The 27,433-nt window shown below is 38.1% G+C and overlaps 1 protein-coding gene across 1 annotated transcript; it reads left to right on the forward strand.

Annotated features, from left to right (window-relative positions):
- PANK3 (pantothenate kinase 3) lies at window positions 1–25,614 on the forward strand. Its single transcript, XM_012505091.2, has 7 exons — window positions 1–380; window positions 12,718–13,070; window positions 15,429–15,682; window positions 17,646–17,822; window positions 20,221–20,344; window positions 22,569–22,694; window positions 23,778–25,614. The coding sequence occupies exons 1-7, from the start codon at window positions 353–355 to the stop codon at window positions 23,826–23,828; spliced, it is 1,113 nt and encodes a 370-aa protein (XP_012360545.1). The 5' UTR covers window positions 1–352; the 3' UTR covers window positions 23,829–25,614.
- Window positions 25,615–27,433: the final 1,819 nt, after the last annotated feature.

A 27,433-nucleotide genomic window follows, 5' to 3' on the forward strand; every position in this document is an offset into this window, starting at 1 on the left:
CGTGGGCGTTCGGCCTGGGCGGGCTATTTCTCAGTGCGGCGGCGGCGGCGGTGGCGGCGGCTCCCGGGACCGGGGCCTTTTGTTTGGAGCGGCTGCGGGGGGGCCCCGGAGCGGCGACGCCGGAGGCCTTCCCCAGCTTGCTCGGTCCCGGCCGCCCCTCGCGGGGGTGGGGGGCCGCCCCCTGGGCCGGGCATCTCCTCAGGCGCCGCCGCCCCGCCCTAGACCGGCCCCGCCCGGCCTGAGGGGAGGAACCGGCCGGGCCTCGCCGCGCGGCCCAGCCACCTCCGGAGTCGCCGCCTCTGCTCTCAGTGCTCGGGATCGGAGGCCGTCCCTCGCCCCTCAGGCCGACGCCATGAAGATCAAAGATGCCAAGAAACCCTGTAAGATGGGGGCTGGGGCCCGCCAGGTTGGGAGGGCACCCTTGGGCCCCTTCTGAAAGCCCCTTGGCTGGGCGGTCTGTTTCCAAGCCCGTTGCTCCTCGCCGGCGCCTAGTCCGGGATGGGGGGCGGAGGGACCTTTTCAGCCACGAGTTCGAGGCTTCCGTCCTCCCCATCCCCCTATTCATGCATGGTGAATGCCTGCCGCCCCCTAGCCTTTCCTCCCACTTTCTCTTCGAGATCTGGGAGGTGCCAGAGGGAATTTCTGATTCTGATTTTTGTCAAACTAGACTAGTCTCCTCTCCCAGTTCCCCCTGAATTCAGGTTGAAAAGAGGCGGTCGCGGCTGTCAGGTTGCGCTGGCGGCTTTTAGCACCTGTTTTTACGGATTTCCGGGCTTCCTGCTTGTGTCCTTGAAATGCCGGTGGGTTCCCGGGAGTTATCACTGTTGTTACAGTTGGAGCTTTCAAACGTACGTGCATGCAATCTGCCAGTGTGTAATTGCTTTGGCTTGTTTTTGTTTAGAATATCAACTAGTTCATGTTTGTTTAGAAAACGCAGATAAACAAGAAAGATAAAGTCACCCGTATTCCCCGCACCCGGAGCGAACCACCATTAATATTATGGTGAATACCCGTAGAGACTTTTCTGTGCATGTACTTAAAAAAAATTCTTACTGTGCTTTTAGAAAGGTCGACTTTCATTTGCTTCCTTTTATGTTTAGTCTTTTAAAAACCTTTTATTCCAGTAATTGACTTATTCAGCCATTGTGATTGTCACTCTTTTTAAGTATAGCCTCCCAGAAGGACCAGGAATGTGGGGATTCATGTTCATCTTAGGGTCATATTGATACTTTTGCTGATTTTACAGTGTTTCATGTGATCTCTTAACTGTTAAGAAATCCACAACTATAAAACAGGGCGCTGACACTTTCCCTGCCCGCCTATCAAGGTTCCTGTAAAACTCGCCTGAGAGGCAACAAGCCAAATCCCTGTGAAAACCACAAATTCCTATTTAACTGTAAGGTAATTTGGTCTTAACTTTACAGGTGAGGAAATTGAAATTAGCCCCAGAGTAACTTTTCCAAGCATATACCAACCATGTGCTATGAGGTTCATAACTCTACGTGGACTGAGTCATAACACAGTGTTCTTTCTCTTGCACCCATAGAGCATTGTCTAAGTACTTTATCTGGTAGTTTCATCTGTTAATTAAAATTTTAAAAAAATTATTTATGATAACTGAATAGATCCTGTCATAGTTGTTCAAGAAGTCTATAAAATAGTGATGCGAAGGCTTAAATGAAAAGTAATACAGAGAGACTTCAAATTTACATTTGCTGAATTAAACTAATGCATCTTGAACAGGTGCAGTAATTAGAACACTTGGACATTTTCCCTCACGCATACGTTTTCTCTGCTTCTCTTAGAATTTCCATTTGGTGAACAGTGTATGACCAACTCAAATTCTGACTCTTGTGGTGGTGATTATTTTCTTTTGTCATGATAGTGATTTGAGTACTTGGATTTGAACAAACTAATAATCAGGTATGAGTACCACCTCCTTCAAAGGTGTTTTAGTAAAGATTATAAAGATTATTATGACAACTTTATAAAATAGGGCCAGGCACGGTGGGTCACACCTGAAATCCCAGCACTTTGAGAGGCCGAGGCGGGAGAATCGCTGGAGGCCAGGAGTGTGAGACCAACCTGGGCACCATAGTGAGACCTCATCTCTACAAATAAATAAAAAGATTAGGCCGGGCGCGGTGGCTCACGCCTGTAATCCCAGCACTTTGGGAGGCCGAGGCGGGCGGATCACGAGGTCAGGAGATCGAGACCATCCTGGCTAACACGGTGAAACCCCGTCTCTACTAAAAATACAAAAAATTCGCCGGGCGAGGTGGCAGGCGCCTGTAGTCCCAGCTACGCGGGAGTCTGAGGAAGGAGAATGCCGTGAACCCCAGGGGGCGGAGCCTGCAGTGAGCCGAGATCGCGCCACTGCACTCCAGCCTGGGTGAAAGAGCGAGACTCCGTCTCAAAAAATAAATAAAAATAAATAAATAAGTAAATAAAAAGATTAGCTGGGCATGGTGGCACACGCCTGTAGTCCCAGCCAAAGTCTTAAAAATACACGTTAGGTTGAGAAATAAGAGAATACCCCCTGTTTTTCCCCCAAATAAGTTGATTATTACAACATTGTGGTAAGTTGTGAGACCATTAATCTTAATATTGAATTATGCTGAAAATCTGGTCAGTTACTATGATGTAGAAGCCTAACATTTTTATATGTAAAAGGTAATTTTACTGTCTATTGTTTGTAGTAAAAGTAAGGAACATCACGTTTTGTGTGTGGGAAAGAAGGTATTTCAACCATGAACCTGTCCCGGATAATAAAAAATAAGGCTGGACACGGTGGCTTACACCTGTAATCCCAGCACTTTGGGAGGCTGAGTGGGGCGGATCACGAGGTCAGGAGTTCGAGACCAGCCTGACCCACATGGTGAAACCCCATCTCTACTAAAAATAGAAAAATTAGCCGGGCATGGTGGCACGCGCCTGTAGTCCCAGCTGTTCGGGAGGCTTGAGGCAGGAGAATTGCTGGAACCCAGGAGGTGGAGGTTGCAGTGAGCCGAGATCACGCCACTGCACTTCCAGCCTGGGCAACAGAGCGAGACTCCGTCTCTAAAAATAATAATAATAATATTATTTTAACTTTAAATCACTCAGGTTAACAAAAGATATATTTGTTTTGTTTTTGAATACCTGTATGGGGTTTCTTTGGCATAATTATAACATTTATTGATCACGTAGTATCTGTATGGCATTTTCTTTATATGCATTGCATCATTTAACTGCATACTAGAAGAAGCTGTATATTATATTGGCTAAACAAGTGACCTTGGCTTCACATGTGTTCTTACATTATTCACCTAAGTGTTAGAAAATAACACTTCTAAATACATTACCATTATCTTAACAGGTTATAAACCCGAATGCGTATATTAACCAGAAAATTTAAAAAGGAATTAGTTTCATCTTCTAAATTGTGTAACTGGAAGATTAGCATTTGAAATTGTGTTAATTCAACGCCAGGGGAAGGAAGGAGAAAGTCAATCCTGTGTTACTCTCTTCCCTGCCTGCCATGATTTCTTAGGGTCAGATTTTTAAGATTGTGTTTGGGTTACCCTTGTAGCATATAACAGGATTAACAAGGTGATAGTAAAATGTGATACATATATTTAAGTGTGGTGTGATGTAGGTTTTGAGTTTGTGCTTTATTAACCCAAGTAGTAAGGTACTTGAAATTTTTGTTAAGACCAGAGAAAATGGTATAGCATATATTTGTAGTTTGTGTCTGTGTAATTTGACTGGCTTGTTGTAAACTCAGTTGTAATATAAGAGTCATCACTCCCAGTAGATAGTTGGGGTAGTGGTTTCTAATATAGCTCCCCTTAGAAATAACTAATTTACTAAAGAAAAAAACAGTTACCTGAAGCTGTCCTAAGGAATCACTACTGAAGATATGAAGATGATTGTTTTCTTAGTCTATTTCAGAACAAAAACCATTTTTGTTTGGAATAATTATTGAGAATAGTGAAATGTCTTATCCAGGAAGTTGAAGCGTTATCTAGAATATACCAGCATACATGCTCACTTTATAATTTTGTTCTTTTAAAATACCCTATGTTTTGAGCATTTTTCATGTTGGTTTCCCTTTATGCCTAAAGAACAAGTAAGTACTGATTTAGTTTAGTATCTCCACCCTCCCCTATTTCTTTTTTTTTCTTTTGAGACGTGGTCTCACTCTGTCACCCAGGCTAGAATGCAGTGGCACAATCTCAGCTCACTACAACCTTGGCATGCCAGGCTCAAGCAGTTCTTCCCCCTCAGCCTCCCCAGTAGCTAGAACTACAGGTGCTCGCCACCATGCCCAGCTAATTTTTTTGTGTTTTTGGCAGAGATGGGGTTTTGCCGTGTTGCCCTTGCCAGACTGGTCTTGAACTCCTGAGCTCAAGTGACCCTCCTGCTGGGATTACAGGCATGAGCCACGTGCCTGGCCAGGATAAATCTGCATCGTACCAGTAGCAATTAAATAGTTATTTTAGTGTTGTTCTCTGCTTCCTTAGCAAACACTTAGTAGGATACCAAGTTTATCACACCTTGTTAGAAATTAACAGTCTGCTCTTGTGGCTAGGTAGCTTCTGCTGTTTAGTATTTTAAAAGGTGATTGGACAAGAAGATTTCTCCTTTTGCATATATAATGCCTCTGGTAAGACATAGCACTTCGTTCTTGTAGTAGTTTGAGATATTTTTGCTATATATGGGGAACTAATGTCAACTCTCATAAGACCACTTGAGACATAGAATAAGAGCTATTATTTTGTTAAAGGCATAATGAACAGGTCATGAGAGATTCTAATAGTTCTCACAGTCTGGGACTGTATATTGACCATCATCAAAGTGCTTATATTTGTGTAATGTGTGTTTTGTTTTGCTTTTTAAATGTGTATTTTGGTTCTTTTTTTTCACCTTAGCAAGGAATGTTTTATTCTGGAAAAAAAAAAAAATACATGTTTAGGTTATATGCCGTAAGTAGGCTGCTTATGCACTGGTGACCTACTTTTCAAGGGTCTCTTGGCCAGAAGCAACAAAGCTATAAATATGTAGATACTTGCTTGATTTCCTAGGAAACTGGTAGTTTTCTCTTTTTTTTGAGATGGAGTCTTGCTTTTGTCACCCAGGCTGGAGTGCAGTGGTGTCATCTCAGCTCACTGCAACCTCCGCCTCCTGGGTTTAAGCGATTCTCCTGCCTCAGCCTCCCAAGTAGCTGGGATTACAGGCACATGCCACCAAGCCTGGCTAATTTTTGTATTTTTAGTAGAGATGAGGTTTCACCATGTTGGCCAGGCTGGTCTCGAACTCCCGACCTCAGGTGATCCACCCACCTCGGCCTCCCATAGTGCTAGGATTACAGATGTGAGCTACCCCGCCCGGCCAGGAAACTGGTGTTTTTCTTACCTCATGGAACTGTTAGGTAGACCTGTGGTTGTACTTAATACCTGTATATTTACTCATATTCTCATTGCAAATAAGTTTGAGCTTCATGTCCTCCCCTTATTTTGGTGACATATATTAATGATAAGTATTTTGTAGATATACTGGAAAATATATGTTGGTAATTAGACCACTTACTAAATGATAGGAGTGTATCATAATTGAGAATTTATGTCTCTTCTGTTTGTGCTGCCTTTGTGCCTTTTTTTTTTTTTTTTTTTTTTTTTTTTTTTTGCCTTGCCTTGCTGAGATTCTGCATCTCGTGCTTTTTAATAGTGATTATTTTTCTGGCATAAAGAAATTAATTTCTGAAGTCAATTGAATTGAAAGAATTTCAGTGTAAAAGGTGGCCATTACCAGCCACCAACTTTTCTTTTTTCTTAATTGAAGTTATAGCAGGGCTGAGTTCTCTTTCAATCGCTGCTTTGTTGATTTTAAGGAGAAAATTGTCATAACTGATATATGCTAGAAATAATAGAAGGAGCCTGCAATTTTCTGGTTTGCATATTATGGTTCCTATGAAGTCATCATCTGCAGGATAGCTTCTCTAGTTTACCTTTCTTTAAAAACAGCACTCAAGGAACGAACACATTTCTAGTAGACTAGATGTGAAATGAGTCTTGGGCTTTTTGTATTGTTGACTTTTTAAAAAACCTACCTGTTCGGGCAGTAACTGAAGATAATAGTATCGTTTTTCCAATTTAATTTACAGTATTTATAAAACATTGTGTTTCTCTCGTCTAATACACTCATAAGTGGGTCACAACTTTGAAATTTAATAATTTGTTTCATGAGTTTGTGGTTATTCTTTATGCCTTATGTACACATTTTATAGTATTCTGAAGTATTTAATATAGTTTTAAAAACACATGAGGGCCGGGCATGGTGGTTCACGCCTGTAATCCCAGCACTTTGGGAGGCCGAGGCAGGCGGGCGGATCACGAGGTCAGGAGATCGAGACCATCCTGGCTAACATGGTGAAACCCCATCTGCAGTAAAAATACAAAAAATTAGCTGGGTGTGGTGGCAGGCGCCTGTAGTCCCAGCTACTCGGGAGGCTGAGGCAGGAGAGTGGCATGAACCCGGGAGGCAGAGGTTGCAGTGAGCCAGATAACGCCACTGCACTCCAGCCTGGGCGACAGAGCAAGACTCTGTCTCAAAAAAAAATACAGAAAACCACACATGAGAGATTTAACATATGTAATAAGATAAAATATAGCTTTGTTTAGGACGTTTTACTTTTTGTTTAAAGTTTTTTTTTTTTCTTTTCAGTGTATCATAATGTTCAGTGAAGTTTTCTTTTGGTTGTTTTCATGCCAAAAAAAAAAAAAAAGCCTAAAAACCCGTTTAAAGAAGCACTGGAAGGATTTTTTTTTTCATCATTTAATGATTTATTATACCTAGATAGCCATTTTCTTTCTTTGTGAAAGTTTCAGTAAACATGCACATTTTCATGTACTTCAGACTTTAAAAAGAGGATTTCAGTCAGTGAATGGAAGGGTGGACCATCACATATAAATGAGCCTTTCTACTGCCAGCTCGTGTGTGTGTGTGTGTGTGTGTGTGTGTGTGTGTGTGTGTGTGTAAAATACAGATTTATTATCCCTCATCTGAAATGCCTGAGACCAGAAGTGTTTAGTGTTTCAGATTTCAGTTACGTTTGGGTTTTAGAATATTTGCATTATACATGTTTGCATTATACTTAAAGGTTGAGCATCCCTAATCTGAAATTTGAAATGCTCTGTTGAGCATTTTCTTGGAAGCCTCATGTCAGTGCTCAAAAGATTTAAGATTTTTGATTTCAGATTTTTGGGTTAAGGATATTCAATCTTTATGTATATTTTGTCACCTTTTATGTGTTTGTCTTTAATGCTTCACTGCATGCGTTACTGAGTAGCCAGAGTATGTATTTTGGAATTAATTGTTGATATACCTTTGGAGTCAGAATCTTTGGTACCCATTCATAGATTTAGAAAAGTAGATAATTTATTTCTCTAATGTTTAGTCTATGAACTTGAACTCTTTTCCTGGACATTAAAGTTCCTTTGAAACTTAATTCATGGTTTTGTATAATAATTCAAAGTTCTTTGTGTAAGTGTTAATTGGGATTTTTGCTTTCAAGAATGACAGTATCCAGATGTTTATAAACCTGGGAGCAGACACTTTTGGCTGAAAATAAGAATGGCATGAACTTTAAACTTAGTAATGTATTAGCTTTGTAGCTTGCTCCATGAGTAACATTTTTATATTTGCAGGTCTGTTCTAACACCTATGTTTGACACAAAGCACAGAAAGAAAACCTGCAGATATTTTCTAAAAGTATATTTTGAATTTTGGAAAATAAAGGTTTTTAGCTTAATCTCACCTTGTAGAAATTTTTTATCCTAGAATGTACTTGATGTGGCAATAGTGATTTCCACCCCTGCCCCACAGAATCTTCTAGAGTCAACCATCAGTCAAATAGGAGAATTCATTTTGGCTATTTAATATCAGAAGGATGCCTTTGTTTTATCTAATGCCCATTGAAAAGTATTCTAATAACATGTTGTTTAAACAGATTGGGACATTTTTTCTTTTGAGACAGAGTCTCGCTCTGTCACCCAGGCTAGAGTGCAGTGGCAGAATCTTGGCTCACTGCAACGTCTGCCTCCCGGGTTCAGGCGATTCTCCCGCCACAGCCACCCAAGTAGCTGGAATTACAGGCGTGCGCCACCAGCCGAGCCAATTTTCGTATTTTTAGTAGAGACAGGGTTTCACCATGTTGGCCAGGCTGGTCTCAAACTCCTGACCTCGAGTGATCCACCTGCCTTGGCCTCCCAAAGTGCTGTGATTACAGGTGTGAGCCCCCGTGCCTGACCAGATTAGGACATTTCTGAAGGAATCTCTGGTTTATGGGATAAAGAGACCTGCTCCTATTGTTTTCTTTAAGTGTGTTTGTCCAAGCAAACACCTGTGTGAATTCACCCTCTGTTAGTATCGCTGCTACCATTCGTTTCAAGCGTGTGTTACTTAAGATGGCCTTTGCTGGCCGGGCACGGTGGCTCACGCCTGTAATCCCAGTACTTTGGGAGACCAAGGTGGACAGATCACAAGATCAGGAGATCAACTCATTCCAGCCTCACAGGCCCATTCTATTCTATCGTCATTTCATAACCTCTTCCATGTAGGTTATTATAAGTCGCTAGCCCGCCTCTTAGAACCTCTCATTTCCTTTCCATCGTGGAAATCTGTCCTTAAGGAAATCACTTCTCAGTGTTCCATCTGCTATTCTACTACTCCTCAGGGATTGTTCAGGCCCCCTCCCTTCCCTACACATCAAGCTCGGGTATTTGCCCCTGCCCAGGACCGGCAAATTGACATTACTCACATGCCTCAAGTCAGGAAACTAAAATACCTCTTGGTCTGGGTAGACACTTTCACTGGATGGGTAGAGGCCTTCCCCACAGGGTCTGAGAAGGCCACCACAGTCATTTCTTCCTTTTCGTCAGACATAATTCCTCGGTTTGACCTTTCCACCTCTATACAGTCCAATAACGGACCGGCCTTTATTAGTCAAATCACCCAAGCAGTTTCTCAGGCTCTTGGTATTCAGTGGAACCTTCATACCCCTTACCGTCCTCCATCTTCAGGAAAGGTAGAATGGACTAATGGTCTTTTAAAAACATACCTCACCAAGCTCAGCCTCCAACTTAAAAAGGAGGACTGTCAAGGATAGAGCCCAAAAACTTGCCAACCAAGCAAGTAATTATGCTGAACCCCCTTGGGCACTCTCTAATTGGATGTCCTGGGTCCTCCCAATTCTTAGTCCTTTAATACCTGTTTTTCTCCTCTTATTTGGACCTTGTGTCTTCCGTTTCGTTTCTCAATTCATCCAAAACTGTATCCAGGCCATCACCAATCATTCTATACGACAAATGCTCCTTCTAACAACCCCACAATATCACTGCTTACCACAAAATATTTATTCAGTTGAATCTCTCCCACACTAGGTTCCCATGCCACCCCTAATCCCGCTTGAAGCAGCCCTGAGAAACATCGCCCATTATCTCTCCATACCGCCCCCAAAATTTTTTGCCGCCCCAACATTTCACCACTATTTTGTTTTGATTTTCTTACTAATATAAGAAGACAGGAATGTCAGGCCTCTGAGCCCAAGCTAAGCCATCATATCCCCTGTGACCTGCACATATACATCCAGATGGCCTGAAGCAACTGAAGATCCACAAAAGAAGTGAAAATAGCCTTAACTGATGACATTCCACCATTGTGATTTGTTTCTGCCCCACCCTAACTGATCAATGTACTTTGTAATCTCCCTCACCCTTAAGAAGGTTCTCTGTAATCTCCCTCTCCCTTAAGAAGGTTCTTTGTAATTCTCCCCACCCTTGAGAATGTAATTTGTGAGATCCACCCCCTGCCCTCAAAACATTGCTCCTAACTCCACCGCCTATCCCCAAACCTGTAAGAACTAATGATAATCCACCACCCTTTGCTGACTTTCTTCGGACTCAAGCCCGCCTGAACCCAGGTGAAATAAACAGCCTTGTTGCGCGCACACGCACACACACACAAAAACAAGGTCAGGAGATCAAAACCATCCTAGTCAACATGGTGAAACCCCTTCTCTACTAAAAATAAAAAAATTGGTTGGTCGTGGCAGCACACACCTGTAGTCCCAGCTACTTGGGAGGCTGAGGCAGGAGAATTGCATGAACCTGGGAGGTGGAGGCTGCAGTTAGCAGAGATCATGCCACTGCACTCCAGTCTGGGCAACAGAGCAAGACTCCATCTCAAAAAAAAAAAAAAGATGGCCTATGTTGCTAGGCACTCGACAAAACTGAGAAAATTTAGTCACTTTCTTCTGCTTATGTTGCTTAGTTATTTATACCTGTTTATAGGTGACATGATAAAAGTATTGCATTTGGGTTCTAAGTTGCCCCTGGCTTCCCAAATTATGGTCTAATGTCATTTTACTTTCTTAAAAAACTTTTTTTCCTATACTGGAAGTACTTTCCAGAATACAGAATACTGTTTCTTAAGATTATCTGTAATGTAGCTCCAGATCTCTAATTTGAGTTTCAAATATAAAGACAAACGAGCTGTTTCTCCAAAAGAAGATAATGAGGATTACTCCTTCCTCATATTCAAAATTATACACTAATTTTAGTAAATGTGTAAATTATAAAATGGAGAAATGTATAGACTTCTTTCTCATTGAATTATATGTTCCTGGTTTTGTAATATGTAACACATATCAAGTAAAATGAGTAAGAAAGTAGAATTTTAGAAATAATTTTTATTGACAACTTTTACATAAAAACTGTTAAATATATTTTGTTGCCAGACATTTTAATCCACATATCTTGAGTATTAAACTCTTTTGGAGTCTCTGTCATAATAGTTAAGATCCCAGAGAATAGAAATATATATTTTTAGGATGGAATCTTGGCACTGTCACTTAACAGTTTGACCTCAGGCAAGTTTATAATTGCTTTGCCTCCTTGTCTAAGTGGTACACTTAATAGAGCAATCTTATAGTGGGGGTACTGAGGATTAAATGAGCCTGTATCTGACAGGTAATGAGCACTCAGTAAATGTTAGCTATAATTCTATGGAGAACTCAATCAGTTGTGCTTTAAACTAATTCTAAAAATTTGAATTTTGTAATTTGTAATATTATAACACTGACTTCCTTGGGAACAATTGGAAAATGCTCCTTTGTGTCAGTATAAGTATTGTGGCCAATAAATATAAGGAAATCACGTTGTAAAACTGAATGTTATAGCCTGAAGGAATCAGGTGACCAAAGTCAGTGATTTTCAAATGCCATTTAGATCTGACTATATATACAGAATTATATACTGTATATATATCTGAATATATACAGTATATAATTTTTAATAGCATCCCATATCTCACTCTTAAAGATTATTGTCCAGTGCCTCTGAGGTAAGAGGTCAGGAATCTGTTTTTAAATGTTTGTAAATGGTCTATACCATTTTTTTCAAGAGGGTGTTACTTAAGATGGCCTCTATTACTGGCCTTACTTTACAGGCACATCTTAAGCAGCTCATATCATCCTGTACACTGTCAAAGTAGAAAGTTTGTTTGCTTTCTAATTGGAAGGTAGACTGCCACTCTCTTCTTAGGACGTCAGTAGTGTTCCCATTGTCTAAGAAGTTCAAGTCTAAGCTCTTTAGCTAAGTGTGCAAGGTCCTCTATCTATTTCCTCAGACTTCCCCCTTTTTCTAGTTCCTTAACTGTATTGATGTATGCCTCTTTGCCTTTGGATGTGGTTTTTTGTTATTTTAGTATTTTCTAAATACTAAACACAGGCATAGGGTTTATCATTCCTCCTATTAATCTATACTTGTATAACATTTTATTTTGCATATCTCATTATTAATGTGTTTTATTTATATTCCCCTGCTATGTTAAGCGCTCCTTCAGGGCAGGTATTTTATCTTATTCATATGCATTCCTATTTGCTGGTATAGAGGAGATAATGATTATTTACTGAAGGGAATTGCTTTTTGGGTTTGTTTTTTATGACAGGATCTCACTCTGTTACCTAATCTGCAGTGTAGTGGTGCAAACATGGCTCACCGCAGCCCCAGCCTCCTGGACTCAAGTGATCCTCCTGCCTCAGCCTCCCGTAACTGGGACTACAGGTGCATGCTGCCACACCCAGCTAATTTTTAAATTTTTTGCAGAGACAGGATCTTGTTATATTGCCAAGGCTGGTTTCAAACTCTTGTCCTCAAGCAATCCCCCCTACCTCAGCCTCCCAAAGTATTGGGATTTCAGGTGTGAGCACCATACCCGGCAGGAATTGCTTTTTAAGGAGGTGCTTTTCTCCTGGGTTACTTGAAGTGATTATAGGCCAGTTTTATTGTATTAAAATGTTTATAGAAACAAAGATTTCCATGCCCTTAGTGATGACCTATTTATTGAAAAAAAAATGATCTGAATTTTTTCTCATCCCTGGAGCACATGGTAAGTATGTAGTAAATGAAAAGGAGTTGCCTACCAGGCCAGGAATTAAAAGATACCGGGTCAACTCTAAGCACCCTATACGTTTTTAGAAAATATATTAATAAAACTTTGAAGGGAAAAAGGTGAGTTTCACATGAAATATGTGTCTTACCCAATATGTATTATTGCCTGAATGCATGATTCAGAGTAAATGAAGTTTGTGGCTAACTAGTTTCTAATTTGTGTTTCTAAAATGGATATATATATATATATATATATATATTTTTTTTTTTTTTTCCCCTCCCATAGCTTTCCCATGGTTTGGCATGGACATTGGGGGAACTCTAGTAAAGCTCTCGTACTTTGAACCTATTGATATCACAGCAGAGGAAGAACAAGAAGAAGTTGAGAGTTTAAAAAGTATTCGGAAATATTTGACTTCTAACGTGGCATATGGATCCACCGGCATTCGGGATGTACACCTTGAACTGAAAGATTTAACACTTTTTGGCCGAAGAGGGAACTTGCACTTTATCAGGTTTCCAACCCAGGACCTGCCGACTTTTATCCAAATGGGAAGAGATAAAAACTTCTCAACATTGCAAACGGTGCTATGTGCTACAGGAGGTGGTGCTTATAAGTTTGAAAAAGATTTTCGCACAGTAGGTATCTTTTACTCAAAACTGAAAATTGATACCTGTTTTTAAATATGAGAGTAGGTTTCCATCTAGCATGTTCCTTAATTCTCCCTGCACATGCAGTGGGAAATATGTATCCATGGTTGCCTTTCACTTGGGGTGTTTTAAACACGTTTATGAGATGACTAAAAATTGCCCAGATTTGGTCATGTTTTTGCACATAATATTTGGTAAAACTTGTTTAGGGCTGTACTACAAAGCTACAATAAAAAGGGAATTTGGGGACTTTAATGAATTTGGCAGTGTACAAAGCCAGATATAAATGAAGCTTGAATTATTTTCACTGTTGTCCTATATTTACATGGTTTTTGGAATATTACTTATTCAAATAATATTAATCTTCCAGGGCCATCTCCTTCCCAAACCTTAAGTTTGGAAACCAGTGTCTTTTGGTTAGTATAATAGACACCTGAATGAAAATCTGTTACCCTTTTTCTTCTGTCTTTACACTGTTAATCCTGCCGTGTTCCTGTGTCAAATGGAGTGGTTTGAATGGATATGGCAGGAGAACTATGAGTATTGGTTTGAGTTATGTGCTGATAGCAGTTTGCCATCTTCTAATCTTTTCCATTAGAATGAGAGTTCAAAGAGTGGTTTGCCAAGCTTCTAGTCTTTTCTATTAGAATAAAGAGTGGCTCTATTTAGGACCAGTAAATTTGTTTTTCTTGAAAATGTAAATGTGAATAATTTAATTTCTGAAAATCGTAAGAAGATACTGTTAATGGAATATAAAGGCTGACGTGGGAGGATCACTTGAGGCTAGGAGTTTGAGACCAGGCTGGGCAACATAGTGGGACCCCGTCTCTACAAAAAATAAAAAAAATTAGCTCAGCATAGTGGCCTGTGCTTGTAGTCCCAGCCACTCAAGAGGCTGAAATGGGAGGATTGCTTGAGCTCTTGAGATTGAGGCTGCAGTGAGCTGTGATTGAGCCATTGCACTCCAGCCTGGCTGACAATGAGACCCTGTCTCAAAAGGAATATAAATAACTTAAATGGCTCATAGAAGCGAGACCCTTTATAATTTGAGGCAAAGATCTGTAGTACTGTATGAAAAGAGGTGCCTTGGGAACACAGAGGAGTAACAACAACTAGAGAGTTGAAGAGGTTCCCAGAGGAAGTGATATCTAAGCTGCAATGTTTTATAAAAAATACCTTATACTTTTTACTAACCTGAAATGATGAATTTAATCATTTCAAACTAGTACTCAAACTATAATATAAAGACAGAAGATTAAGGTATCAGTGATTAATCAGAAATTAATCTATCTGTGGGTAGATTAACAGTATGATCATTCCAGAGGACATCATGAAGTAGTTATATGCTTGCACCTATGCATAGATTGATCATGAATACCAAAGCTACACATGCCAGGTTGATATAGTATGTTCTATTGGAAAATCAGATACCATAAATGGCATTGCTGTTGGTGACATGACCCTCCAACATGCTAAACAAACACTTGGTAAAATTCTAAACAGTAAGAAGTACAATATTCCCTTGCTTTATATGGTGGTTTGATTCCTAGCAAATTTAGTATATGTTTAAAACTACGTGGGTTGGGCACAGTGGCTCACGCCTGTAATCCCAGCATTTTGGGAAGCCAAGGTGGGCAGATCACTTGAGGTTAGGAGCTGGAGACCAGCCTGGCCAATAATGGTGAAACCTCATCTCTACTAAAAATACAAAAATTAGCCAGGTGTGGTGGCGGGCACCTGTAATCCCAGCTACTCGAGAGGCTGAGGTGGAGAATCGCTTGAACCCGCAAGGTGGAGGTTGCAGTGAGCCGAGATTCTGCCACTGTACTCCAGCCTCAGTGACAGAGCTAGACTCCATCTCAAAAATGAATGAATGAGTGAGTGAATCCATGGGACGAATACTTTTGTATTTATATACACAGACAGGTAAAATAACTTTGTTCTTCTCTAGCCTCAGATAATTATAAATAATTTTCCTACTGCCACTATAAAAATGACTGGCAGAACACTCAAAGATAATGCATAGATGGGATAATTCTTTGGTTTGCAGAAATGTCCCACCCGTTAAAGATGTCTGGCATCACAAGTCCCTGCCCACTAAATGTCACTTTGGTCCTTCTTTCCTCCCCATCATTTAGGAAACTAGCAGTGAGGTGATACCACCCTCACCGAGGACCACTGGACTAGATGAAATCCCTAAAGAGATTTTGACATGAAACAAAATGAAAATGTGGGGGTCATAGATTATTTTTAATTTTTGTAAAGTAATACAGGAAAATCATATAATTGAGTCAAGTGTTTTTGAATGTCATCCTTTTTTGTTTTTTTGTTTGTTTGGTTTAACAGATTGGAAACCTCCACCTGCACAAACTGGATGAACTTGACTGCCTTGTAAAGGGCTTGCTGTATATAGACTCTGTCAGTTTCAATGGACAAGCCGAGTGCTATTATTTTGCTAATGCCTCAGAACCTGAGCGATGCCAAAAGATGCCTTTTAACCTGGATGATCCCTATCCACTGCTTGTAGTGAACATTGGCTCAGGAGTCAGTATTTTAGCAGTCCATTCCAAAGACAACTATAAACGAGTGACTGGGACAAGGTAGTGACCTTTTTGGTTGTATTGCTGCATTCACATTGTTTTATACATAGAAGTTATGAAATCAGTATAATAATGCCATTTTCACCAGTAAAAGAGCATGTATTTGCACAATAGCAAAAAAAATTTTTTTTTTTTTTTTTAAGTGAAAGGGTGCCATGTTACCCAGGCTGGTCTCGAACTTCTGAGCTCAAGCAGTCTGCCTGTCTCGGCCTCCCAAAGTGCTGGGATTACAGGCATGAGCCACCGCTCCCAGCCAACAGATAATGTATTTTTATAAGATGTGTATGTCAAGACTCAAACTGAAATTATTAAATGTTTGTTAGCATCAGTTGGGATCAAAATTTCCATAATGGTAAAAGTGAATTTTTATCTAGAATGAGTCTAATAACGTTTTTTCTATAATTTAACCGGAGCATTTACTTGGAAGCAACAGTGTTCTATTGATTTTAAAACTTTATTATGTTTATGTTTTGTTCTTTTTTTCCAAAGCATTTTTCTTCTTTACCTATTTTTTCACTTTTTAATAGATGTTAATATAAGTAAACCTCTAACTTGCCACGTGCTGAATAGATTACCATTTAAACTGCAGTATTGGGGAACATTGTAATTTATTCTTACAGGATGAATTAATGTGATTTCTTTTTGTGATAACATTAATGTTCCAAATAGCCCACATACTTTTCTGTAATACCTGAAATATGAATGAGAAATAAGATTTAAAACTCATGATTCTTTTATGTATTTTATCAACTTTTACAGAGAGGTGAAGATTCCGGTTTAAGGAAGAAAGATTTTGGAATACTTTAGATTGATTTGTGAAAAAAACTCATTTTAATTTTAAAGTAGTAATTCTGTTTAAATTATACTTAAATTTAATTAGTACTTTATTTTTATGGTGGTTAAAAGTTCACCTCTGTTGTAATTCTCTATGCCAAAGAATTACACACTATTACCTTCTTCAGTTAACTCTAAAAGAAGTTCAGTCTGTTAACTAAATCCAACAGTGATTCAGGGGTAGAACTTGCTAGAAATTTAGATGAGACTAGGGAGCAAAGGTTTAGAGTTTAGGAATTAGATATGATTTCATTCTGTGAGCATATCCAGAAGAATAATAGAAGCAAATAAATTTCTGTAATTGACATGTTGGCCAGCCGGACATAAATTTACTCATTGTATTTATGTGTAGGTCATGTTAAATGTTAATCTATCACATTGAATTGATTTCATCCATGTCAGGCCAAGTAAATAAGCCTTTCCCAAAATCATTTCTTGGAAACCATTTAAAATTACAAAGCTGGGCGTGGTAGTTAATGCCTGTAATTCTCACACTTTGGGAGGCCAAAGCGGAGGGCTGCTTGAGACCAGGAGTTCAAGACCAGCCTGGGAAACATAGTGAGACCCCCATCTCTACAAAAATATATACATATATATTAGTCCAATGTGGTAGTGTGCATCTGTAGTCTAGCTGCTGTGGAGGCTGGAACAGGAAGATTGCTTGAGCCCAGGAGTTCAAGGATGCAGTAAGCTATGATCATGGTCACTGCACTCCAGCCTGAGGGACAGAGTGAAACCTTGTCTCAAAAGAAAAATTACAGATTTTCTCTTTGTAATTAATATGGTACTGCTTTTTAACATTTATTCCTTTTTAATGCACACCCAACCATTTATTTTTGGTAACTACAGAGTGTAAGGTATTAGGTGAAGACTTTGGGAGATATTTAATAGGTCTTTCCTTTCCTCATGTTTCCACCAAGTGATTTTTTTCTTTGGTTTATTCTTTGATCTAACAAGTTTGGTTTTACTAAACAATTTTTGTTGCCTTCATTATGTTATTTCAGCACTTAGCATTAGTCATAGGTTCTTTTCTGTGTGTTTATTGAATACATGAATGATCCACCCTTTTACGTTAGAGAAAGAATACTATGTATAAATGCAACTTAGCAAGTTTCTTTATTTTCTTTAGCCTTGGAGGGGGTACCTTTCTGGGTTTATGCAGTTTATTGACTGGCTGTGAAAGTTTTGAAGAGGCTCTTGAAATGGCATCCAAAGGTGATAGCACACAAGCTGACAAGCTGGTCCGTGATATTTATGGAGGAGATTATGAAAGATTTGGTTTGCCAGGTTGGGCTGTAGCATCTAGGTAAGTTTAACATTTGTGTTATTTAAGTTACAGAACTTAAGTAATTCAAGTTGCTTATGTTTTTGGAAAGCAATGTAACAGAAAGTTGTAAGGGTGCTTTCTCTTACCCATTTTAGGTTTCAAGTTTTGAACATTGATGTCATTTAAAAATTAAGTATACATTACAAAGTTTACCCTGAGTGCACCTTGTAAGAAACTTTTTTTTTTTTTAATTTTTGAGTGTCCTTCCAGTGTTTCTCTATGCCAATACAAATACGTATTTTTACTTTTCTCCCCATATACAAAAGGTAATCTACCATTATATGGCATACTATATATACTCTAAAGTATCCATATAGAAATCTTTACATGTTGTCCTTATTTTATACAGGTGTAGGATAAATTCCCAAAAGTTGGATTGCAAATGCATTTTTGAGATATTGTTAATTATGCAAAAGAGCGGTACTGTTTTTCACTCTCAGCAGCAGTAAATGAAAGTGCCTGTTTCACCAGTAGAGTGCTAACTTTTGCATTTTTGCTAATCAGATGGAGAAGTGGTATCTTAATGTAATTTTAATTTACATTTCTCCTACCAACACTGGGGTTAAGAGCCTTGCATATTTTATTTTCTGTGAGTTATTGTTCATGTTCTACTTTTCTGTTGGATTGTTATACAGTTGAATTTATCAGTCTTTTCTTTTATGGCTTCTGGATATTGATTCATAGTAAGTAAGTCTTCTACATTCCAAATATATAAAGGAATAAACCCTTGTTTTCTTCTGATATGTTAATGGTGGTATTTTTATACTTAAATCTTTGATTTACTTATAGTTTATCTTAGGGTATTTTGTGAGTTACAGATCATGCTTTCATTTTTCAGGTTTTTGTTTGTTTGTTTGTTTGTTTTTCTTTTTCAGAAGGCCCTAATGTCTAATAATCCATCTTTATTTCACTGATTTGAGATGGCTTTTTTACATATGCTGGCTTTTCATTCTGTTGATGTACCAGCATTATACTTTCAGCTTTATAGAGGCATAAAAAGTATGTTTTAATCTCTAGAAGGGCTAGTTTCACCCCTTTGCTTGATTTTCTATATGAACTTGGCAAGCATTTTCTCTATGACAAAACGTTTTTTTGGAATCTCAGTAAGTTTACATATTAACTTAGGGACAAATGATATCTTTATAGTAAGTCTTGCTGTTGAAGAACTTAGCTTGTCTGTTTGTTTAAGGCTACTTTTGTGCCTTTCACACATTTAAAAAGGCCTCTCCAAATATGTCCATACATGGCTTTTTAAATTCATTCCTAAATATTTTAAATTTACTGTTCTGTTGTCTATCAGTCTTGTCTCCCATTATGCTTCCTAACCATTGTTGCTTGTGCACCCCAAGTTCTTTGTCAGGGAATCCAGTGCCCTTTGATAGTGGAGTTTGTCTCACTCTTCAATAATATCTCCTGCCTCTCCCTCAGATGGACACTTCACTCTGACCAAACATCTTGTGATTTCATAGATGTTTTCATTTCTCATTTGTTGTGCCTTTAACCTTTAGTTGCCTCTGCCTAAGATTTTCCTTCTCTTTTTTTTCTGGATTTTTCTGGTCCTTTTGCTCTGAAAAGCCCTGCCTCATACCTTCTTAACTTTTTTCTCTTACCACTATAATAAAAGATATGTTTTTCTTTGTATTTCCATGGTTAGCCTTTGTTTGGGGTTAGCCTTTGTTTGTTTTTTTCCCTGTTACTGTTAGCGCTTCTCTTGCTGTCTTTTGAATCTAGGCCTGCATTGTCCATTACGGTAGCCTCTAGCCACATCAGGCACTTGGCATATGAGTGCCACATGTTGAATTGACGATATTTGGATATATTGGCTTAAATGAAATGTACAATTAAAATTAATTTCACATGTTTATTTTTACCTTTTTAATGTGGCTAATAGAACATATATGAAATTATATATTACTCGTATTTTATTTCTGTTGGACAGTGCTGCACTAGACTAAATCACTGTTTGAGGGACTATCTGTGTCTCCAGCACAAAGCTTGGTATGTCCTAAATGTTTCTTATGACTGAATGAAAAAGAATTTGAAGTTAAAGCTGAGATACTTTTGGAAACATTTTGTAATTTTGGCTTTGTTAATTTGTTTTGAATCAGATTTAAATGAAGATATTTTAGTAATCTTTGCTTTCTTATAATAACTAACTATGCTTTTTTTGAGACGTCATTTTAACCTCACTTCTTTGAAAGGTATTACTTTACTCTTGCATAGATTTTTTTAGTCAGTTTGTTTTGATCTTATCCCTATGTGTTTCTACTTTTTGGTCCTAATTTTATAAAAAGATCCAGTTTGTAGATATATCTGTTAATACGTAAAATGTTGCTTGTTATCAGCAGATTTGACTTTATTTTTCATTTTTCTGCAGTTTTGGGAATATGATTTATAAGGAGAAGCGAGAATCTGTTAGTAAAGAAGATCTGGCAAGAGCTACTTTAGTTACTATCACCAATAACATTGGTTCTGTCGCACGAATGTGTGCTGTTAATGAGGTAAAAAACAAAAAACAAAAAACACAAAACTTGAATTATCAAAAATGTGAATTGGAGTCCCATGTACACCTAGCAGGGCTTCTTCACTTTCCCTAAGGAGGCCTCTGGGATTGAGATGTAGCCCATTAAATGCCAAGACTCATTAGGTATATATGTTACGTACCCAGTTGCTATATTACTTTTAAAGAAAGTAGCAGATAATTCAAATTGAAATAGGAGAAATTGATTCAGAAATTTTGTTTCAGAAAAACACAACCTAAATCCCTTGAGGATGTAAAAGAAAGTTCTAAGCATAAGACATTTTGAGGTACTTTGTGAAAGCATTTTTTTTAGTCTTAATGTTGCATTTGGAAGGCAGCTATGCTCACCACTATACCACCAGTGCTTAATGTTGCATTTGATTAGTGAAATTCTTGGAAGTTTTCTTACTGCCCTCGGCTTCTTTACAGTGCTGCCTTGTTGCATATGGATCAAGCAGCATTGTACAGGGCTATGAAGGCATTGAGACCTGTTCTTCATGATATTTGAGTGGTGTTTATTGTTCCAAGAAAAGTGTGGAAAGCATATACTGTTAGATTGACCATATAGTTGGGACTCTTTGTTTGGAAGAGAATATATATATTTAACTCTAGCTTCCTTATATAATAATAGATATATTTGCCCATTTAATTTTTATAAATATCAAATACTTTAAATGGATTGGGAAGTATGCTTTTCGAAGGAACCCTTCATTTGTTCATTCATTCATTTATTCATTGAGTAAATATTTACTGATTACCAGATGCCAGACATTGTTCCGGGTATTTGGAATATATTAATGAAGAAAACAAAGATCTGGCTTTGTGAAGCTTGCATTCATTCTAGTGACATATTAAGTAAATTGTGTAGTGTGTATTAGGTGATAAATGCTATTTTTTAAAAAGAGACCATCAAACAGGATAAAGAGGATTGGGAATAGGGCAGAGAGTGGTAGAGGACAAATTGCCAAGTAATTGAGTGGTTAAAGGAAAGCTTTATTGAAAATGTGATTCTTAGGCAGAGATTTGAAGGAGGTGAGGGGGAAACTGTGCATGTAGACATTTTGGGGAGAAAGCTTCCAGCAGAGAGAACAAATATGCAGATCCTCTGAATTATTCTATGTTTAAATCCAGAACTTGATCTCATCAGTTTTTTAATAACTTAGAAACTTAAGTGTTAGTTGGTTGATGGAGTTACTAGTAGGCCATGTTGGGAGCTGACAACAATTTGAGACCTTTATTAGCCCTCTATGTCTAAATTTCCACTGACCAATTGAGTTAACAATAATTTAGGCCATGGTTTACAGTATCCCAACTTATGTACAAAGATTTCTACTCAAAAGTCAATGTATCGTGAGAGTCGAAATAAGTTTTCTGGTGATTCAAACACCAGTTCCCCTGTCTAAGGTTTCCTAATCATAGAGATATCTAAGAAACCAAATTAGTGTGGAATCTTTGCAGAGAGAGAATGATTTGATGAATCAGGCAGGGGACGAAGAAAGAATGCTAGAATCCTAGGGGAATGCACATGCCAGTACCCCAGTCAGTATTACTCTCCAATTCTATAGAATCCACAGTTGCATGTCATTGTTCAACATGCATTGCAATGTGTGGGCCAAGTTTGCTACGTATCAACTAAATGCATTTTATAGTACTACCATGTTTTGTTTTGTTTTTTTAAATCACATCAATAATGTATCTCCAAATGACTTTGTAAGGGGACTATTTATTGGCCATTTTCAAAAACAAATCTCACCTGAAATCATCTGCTAGGGTCTTTCTGGATCCTTTTTTTAAAAGTAGACTTTATTTTTTAGATCAGTTTTAGGTTCATGTAAAATTAAGTGGAAAACTCAGTGAGTTCCCATATACTACCTTCCATACACACACAGCCCTCTTCCATCCTCAGCATCCCATAGTAGAGTGATCATGTGTTACAGTCCATAATCCTGTGCACACATCATCATCACCCAAAGTCCATAATTTAGGGTTCTCTCTTGGTGTTAACACGTTTTGTGGATTTTGGATGATGTGTGCAGAATTAATTTTTAAATACTCAGGATTATACAGCTGTATGCCAGGAATGTAGTAGGTATTATACTAATAAAGGGTAGTTGTTGTTTACATTTTTAAATAAATATTTTGAAACCTTTTATATTGTAAAATCTGTTATTTTTACAAGTTTTTTCTTTGTTCTTTTCTTTTAGAAAATAAACAGAGTTGTCTTTGTTGGAAACTTTTTACGTGTCAATACCCTCTCGATGAAACTTTTGGCATATGCACTGGATTACTGGTCAAAAGGTCAACTAAAAGCATTGTTTCTAGAACATGAGGTATGGTAGGAAAATGTTTTTTGTGAATTTTAATAGCATGTTTTTTAAGAGACAGGGTCTTGCTCTGTCACTCAGGCTTGAGTTTAGTGGCACAATGATGGCTTACTGCAGCCTCTTCCTCCTGGGCTCAGCAATCCTCCCACCTCAGCCTCCCAAGTAGCTGGGACCACAGGTATGCACCACTATGCCCAGCTAATTTATTTTTATTAATATTTTTTGTGGAGACAGGATCACTCTTTGTTGCCCAGGCTGGTCTGGAACCCCTGGCCTCAAGCAATCCTTTATAGGTCTGAGCCACTGTGCCGAGCCTTAAGTAGTAGAATATTGGTTCCTTCACTTCAGTTTCAGTTGTGGGGAAGAGAATTACAATAACCTGTTAGGCACCCCCAAATTTTTTTGTATTCATTTACTACATGCAGTTAAATTCTGATCTGAGCCATTATCAGTCCACATAATGTTTTGGATTAACTTAACTTGCATCATTTTGTGATCAAAGTCAAATGGCTGTATCATTACATATTAGTAACAGAGATTCAAATTATTCTGCTCTTAAAAGCTTCCATGTCTCATTGTCACTGCTCACACAATACAAATAAGAATGGTGTGCCCTTGTGCAATTCCACATGGCATGCAGTGAGAGTGTCAGGCACAGCCACAGGAAGTTAGTTTATTTATTAAGTAAAGGGGAGAGGGTGCAGAATTGCTATTACAGTCCTGGAAGCTTTAGTGTCTAAAGGCCACACTTTTAGAATATGTATTTCAGTGTGAGCTTATAGGCCCAGCTACTCAAGAGGCTGAGATGGGAGGACCACGTGAGCCCAGGAATTCAAGGCCAGTCTGGGCAAAATAGTGAGACCGTGTCTCTAAAAATAATAATAAATAAAAATACGTATTTCAAAGGTGTGTAGATATCAAGAATACAGATTCAGAAAATTTTTTATAATAGCTAACAACGCAGAAATTGGTAGGTTTCCAAATATTATTAAACAAATATATTGTGCATAGTTGTGTGTTCTCAAGTGGTTAATATTATATGCTAACTTAAAAGCTGTACTACATAACAGTTATTTTTAAATTATACAGGGATACTTTGGAGCAGTTGGTGCACTTCTTGGGCTGCCAAATTTCAGCTAAAGCATCAGGTCTCTCTCTCTGCTAATAAATGTCATCCAAGAGGAACTAAAACCAGAGGCATTATTACTCCATTGTTTGTCACTGGGAACCAAAGGATAAAAGAGTAGCATAAGCTGCTGAATGTTGCCATATTAAAGGAGAGAACTTGGTAACGTGAAGTATTTCTCATTGAAATGCTTTCCCTTTTGTATATAGCCAGTGTTAAATCCTTAAATGCAATACAGCCTCTGATTATTGAGCTTCCTCTTAAAGAGATTTTTTAATTTTATGTAGCCAGCATTGCAGTACTGTATGCTCAAACACAAATCTTAAAGTCTCGGAAATGTTTAGCTTATGAAAATAATCGACTGAATATTTGTTACAAGTCTGTTTTATGTGTTTTGATTACTAGTGAGCAGAAAATAACATACCCTGTATTCAAAATTACTGAAATGGCAATCAAAGATAATCATTTTTATGTGATTTTAGAAATGTTAAGGCAATACTACTAATTATTGTAGGTTTTTTTTAACGTATCACCCAAAGCATGTATGTGATCTTTCCCTATAAGTGTCTTTTTCTCAAATGCCATAATTAACTGAAATACTATTATTAAATTTTCATGAGAATTCTAAAATGAATCCTGGGAAATGCATGTTTGGTGATGTTGCACTTTCTGTATTTTACAGGAATTAGTCAATACATGTTGAAATGTTTAACATTTTAAGATGGGAGGCTTAATTACTGGGAGTCTGTCTAATGAAGTCCTGGGACTATTGTAATGGAATATGATTTGAGTTCACTGTGCTCTTTTTGTTTGTTTGTTTTGGTCATATATACATTCAAAACTTTTAAAACAACCACAATAACATTAATAATAGAAAATTCATATGGAAATATTCACAATCTAGTCGCTGAAAAATGGGAAAACCTCTACCATGCCTTATTATTACCTTTTGCTGTTTGAGGAGCCAGAAATAGAGGTGCAGTTAGAGGAAGGTCACTTTTTCCAACAAAACCCACTCCATAGCCATGTGGATTTTTATCCAAAGGCTCAACAACCAGAGGGAGTGGTGAGAACTGATAACTAAAATACTGTTATTGGCAAGGGTTTGAAATGTGTAAGAACCTAGGAGGGAAAGGAAGATTGAGCAACATAGGAAAAGGGGAAGAGAGGGTGTCACCAAGGTCCAATCTCCATTTATAAAAATACTGCAAAACCAGGAGTTGATTGTAGAAGTGCCCATGATCCATGGCAGGAGTAAATCTCTCCACCTCCTCTAACTCTCTGAAGACTCTAGAGTTGGAGCAAGTCTTCCATTTGCCTCTTACCCCTTAAAAGAATGCCTTCCACTTCCCAACAGCTCCCATCAAGGGACCCCAAGAGGCCACCATGCTCTGATTTCACACTTTCTTTCCTATTCCCCTTGCCTGAATCTGGAGTGGGGTTGAGCCCTCTGCCCTCAACCTTAAGATTTAGGAAGTTCTTTCCCCAACTGTTTAACTTGGAAAGGGAGATGAGTCTGAATTTTGAAGTTCTGAATGCAAATTCCACTCAGCAGAGGCAATGTTATTAATGTACATAGGGACAGTGGAATGAATTTTAATAGATTCTATCCAAAAGGGTTTGTTCCTCTTATTTCCTCTATGTAGGAAGATGTGTCTTGGGCAACTTTATCAGTGTCAATGGAAAAATGATAGGCACTACAATGAAATGGCAGGATGCCAATATGAGATCTTTCAGGAATAATAAGAAATACAGTTTGTATAAAATAAACTAGCTCAAATAAGAAAGTTTTCAATGACAGTGATAGTGTTCATTTGTAAGAGATAGTTCTAGAACCTCGCTGTCCAGTGCAGTAGCCACTACCCATATGTAGCTGTTGAGCATTTGAAATGTGGTTAGTCCAAATTGAGATGTGCTCTAAGTGTAAAATATACACTGGTTTTGAAGACTAAGGACAATAAAAGGTTAAATATCTCCTAATTTTTTGTATTGATTACATGTTGAAATGTTAACATTGGAAATACTGGGTTAAAGAAAAATATACAATTAAAATGAATCTTGGCCAGGTGCAGTGGCTCATGCCTGTAATCCCAGCACTTTGAGAGGCCAAGGTGGGCAGGTCACCTGAGGTCAGGAGTTCGAGACTAGCCTGGCCAGCATGGGAAAACCCTGTCTACTAAAAATACAAAAATTAGCCAGGCGTGGTGGTGCACACCTGTAGTCCCAGCTACTCGGGAGGCTGAGGCAGGAGAATCGCTTGAACCCGGGAGGAGGAGGAGACTGCAGTGAGCTGAGATTGTGCCACTGCACTCCAGCCTAGGCGACAGAGTGAGACTCTGTCTCAAAAAAAAAAAAAAAAAAAAAAAAAAAGAATCATCTGTTTCCAGTTATTTTTAAATGTGCTTACTAGAAAAGATAAAATCACACATGGTTCACATTTTATTTCTATTAAGACAGCACTGTTAAGAACATAGAGCTTTGAGGCATTGTGGTATTAGAACCAAATCTATTTACCACAGTGAGCTTACAGGGAGTTACTTGAGATCTTAATAAAAAGTTATAATCTTTGGCAGCCTTCATTATGATGTTGTGTTCTTATTATTCCAGTAATTCTAGATTACATATGGGAAAAGCTAAGAGCCACAGTGGTGAGATGGTTGCTCACTCTAGCAGGTAATTTCAGTTTGAAAGGATAAAATATATGAATCATAGTTCCACATTAACCAGAGTACAGTGATGAAATAACTTAGACTCTGACCATTCCATTTTTTCTTAAAGACTGCCCTAAATCTATAGATGCTAATACAGTATTTGCCACAGGTATAAAACTGTAGTTACTATCATTCAATTAAGATTCTTATCTGTACAGATATACAAATCAGAAACTTTTAAAATAAATTGAACTAATGGAATTTTGGATCAGATATTTAGTCACTACAACAAAAATATTAAAGCAAGGAACATGAAGTCATTGTAGGGTTTTAAAATGGCTACTGACTGACATGAATTCAGAGTTTCAAACAGTCTAAATTCTAAAAACTTACCTTTACATGCTTCTCCTCCTAAATAACCACTCTTATAATTCATACATTCATGTCTTTAAGTAAAGAAAACTGAATTTTAAACACTTGAGGCTGGGTGCAGTGGCTCATGCCTGTAATCGAATATAAGAACTTGAGTATAAAATTTGAAAACTACATGGGGAAATGTCTTTATCATGCATCTCTTGATAGTCTACTGAAAACTCTCTATTAAGTAAAACTGTGGTCTGTAAAAAAAAAAAAAAACCCATAGTGATACTTACCTTGTGTAATGTAAACAATTTTTCAAGCTCTTTAAAGTACATCTAAATTTACTGGTAATGTATAGAAGTCAATTTTATCCCCAAGCATTTCTACTTCCTAAACCATTAGCAAGAGACTCAAAACAACTTCACTAAACTATTGGACCTCCAGTGTTAACTTGCCAACATAAAAATCTGAAAAGCTTTGTAATCACTATCAAAAATACAAAAGAGAGAATAAATTCCCAGGTAAACGGCTTTACAGATTTTGGAACTATTATGCTTTTGTTTACTAAATATTGATCCTTGTAATAATTTGCAGTATTGCCTCAGACT

Source organism: Nomascus leucogenys, chromosome 2 (assembly GCF_006542625.1).
Source record: "Nomascus leucogenys isolate Asia chromosome 2, Asia_NLE_v1, whole genome shotgun sequence".
NCBI classification, from domain to species: domain Eukaryota; kingdom Metazoa; phylum Chordata; class Mammalia; order Primates; family Hylobatidae; genus Nomascus; species Nomascus leucogenys.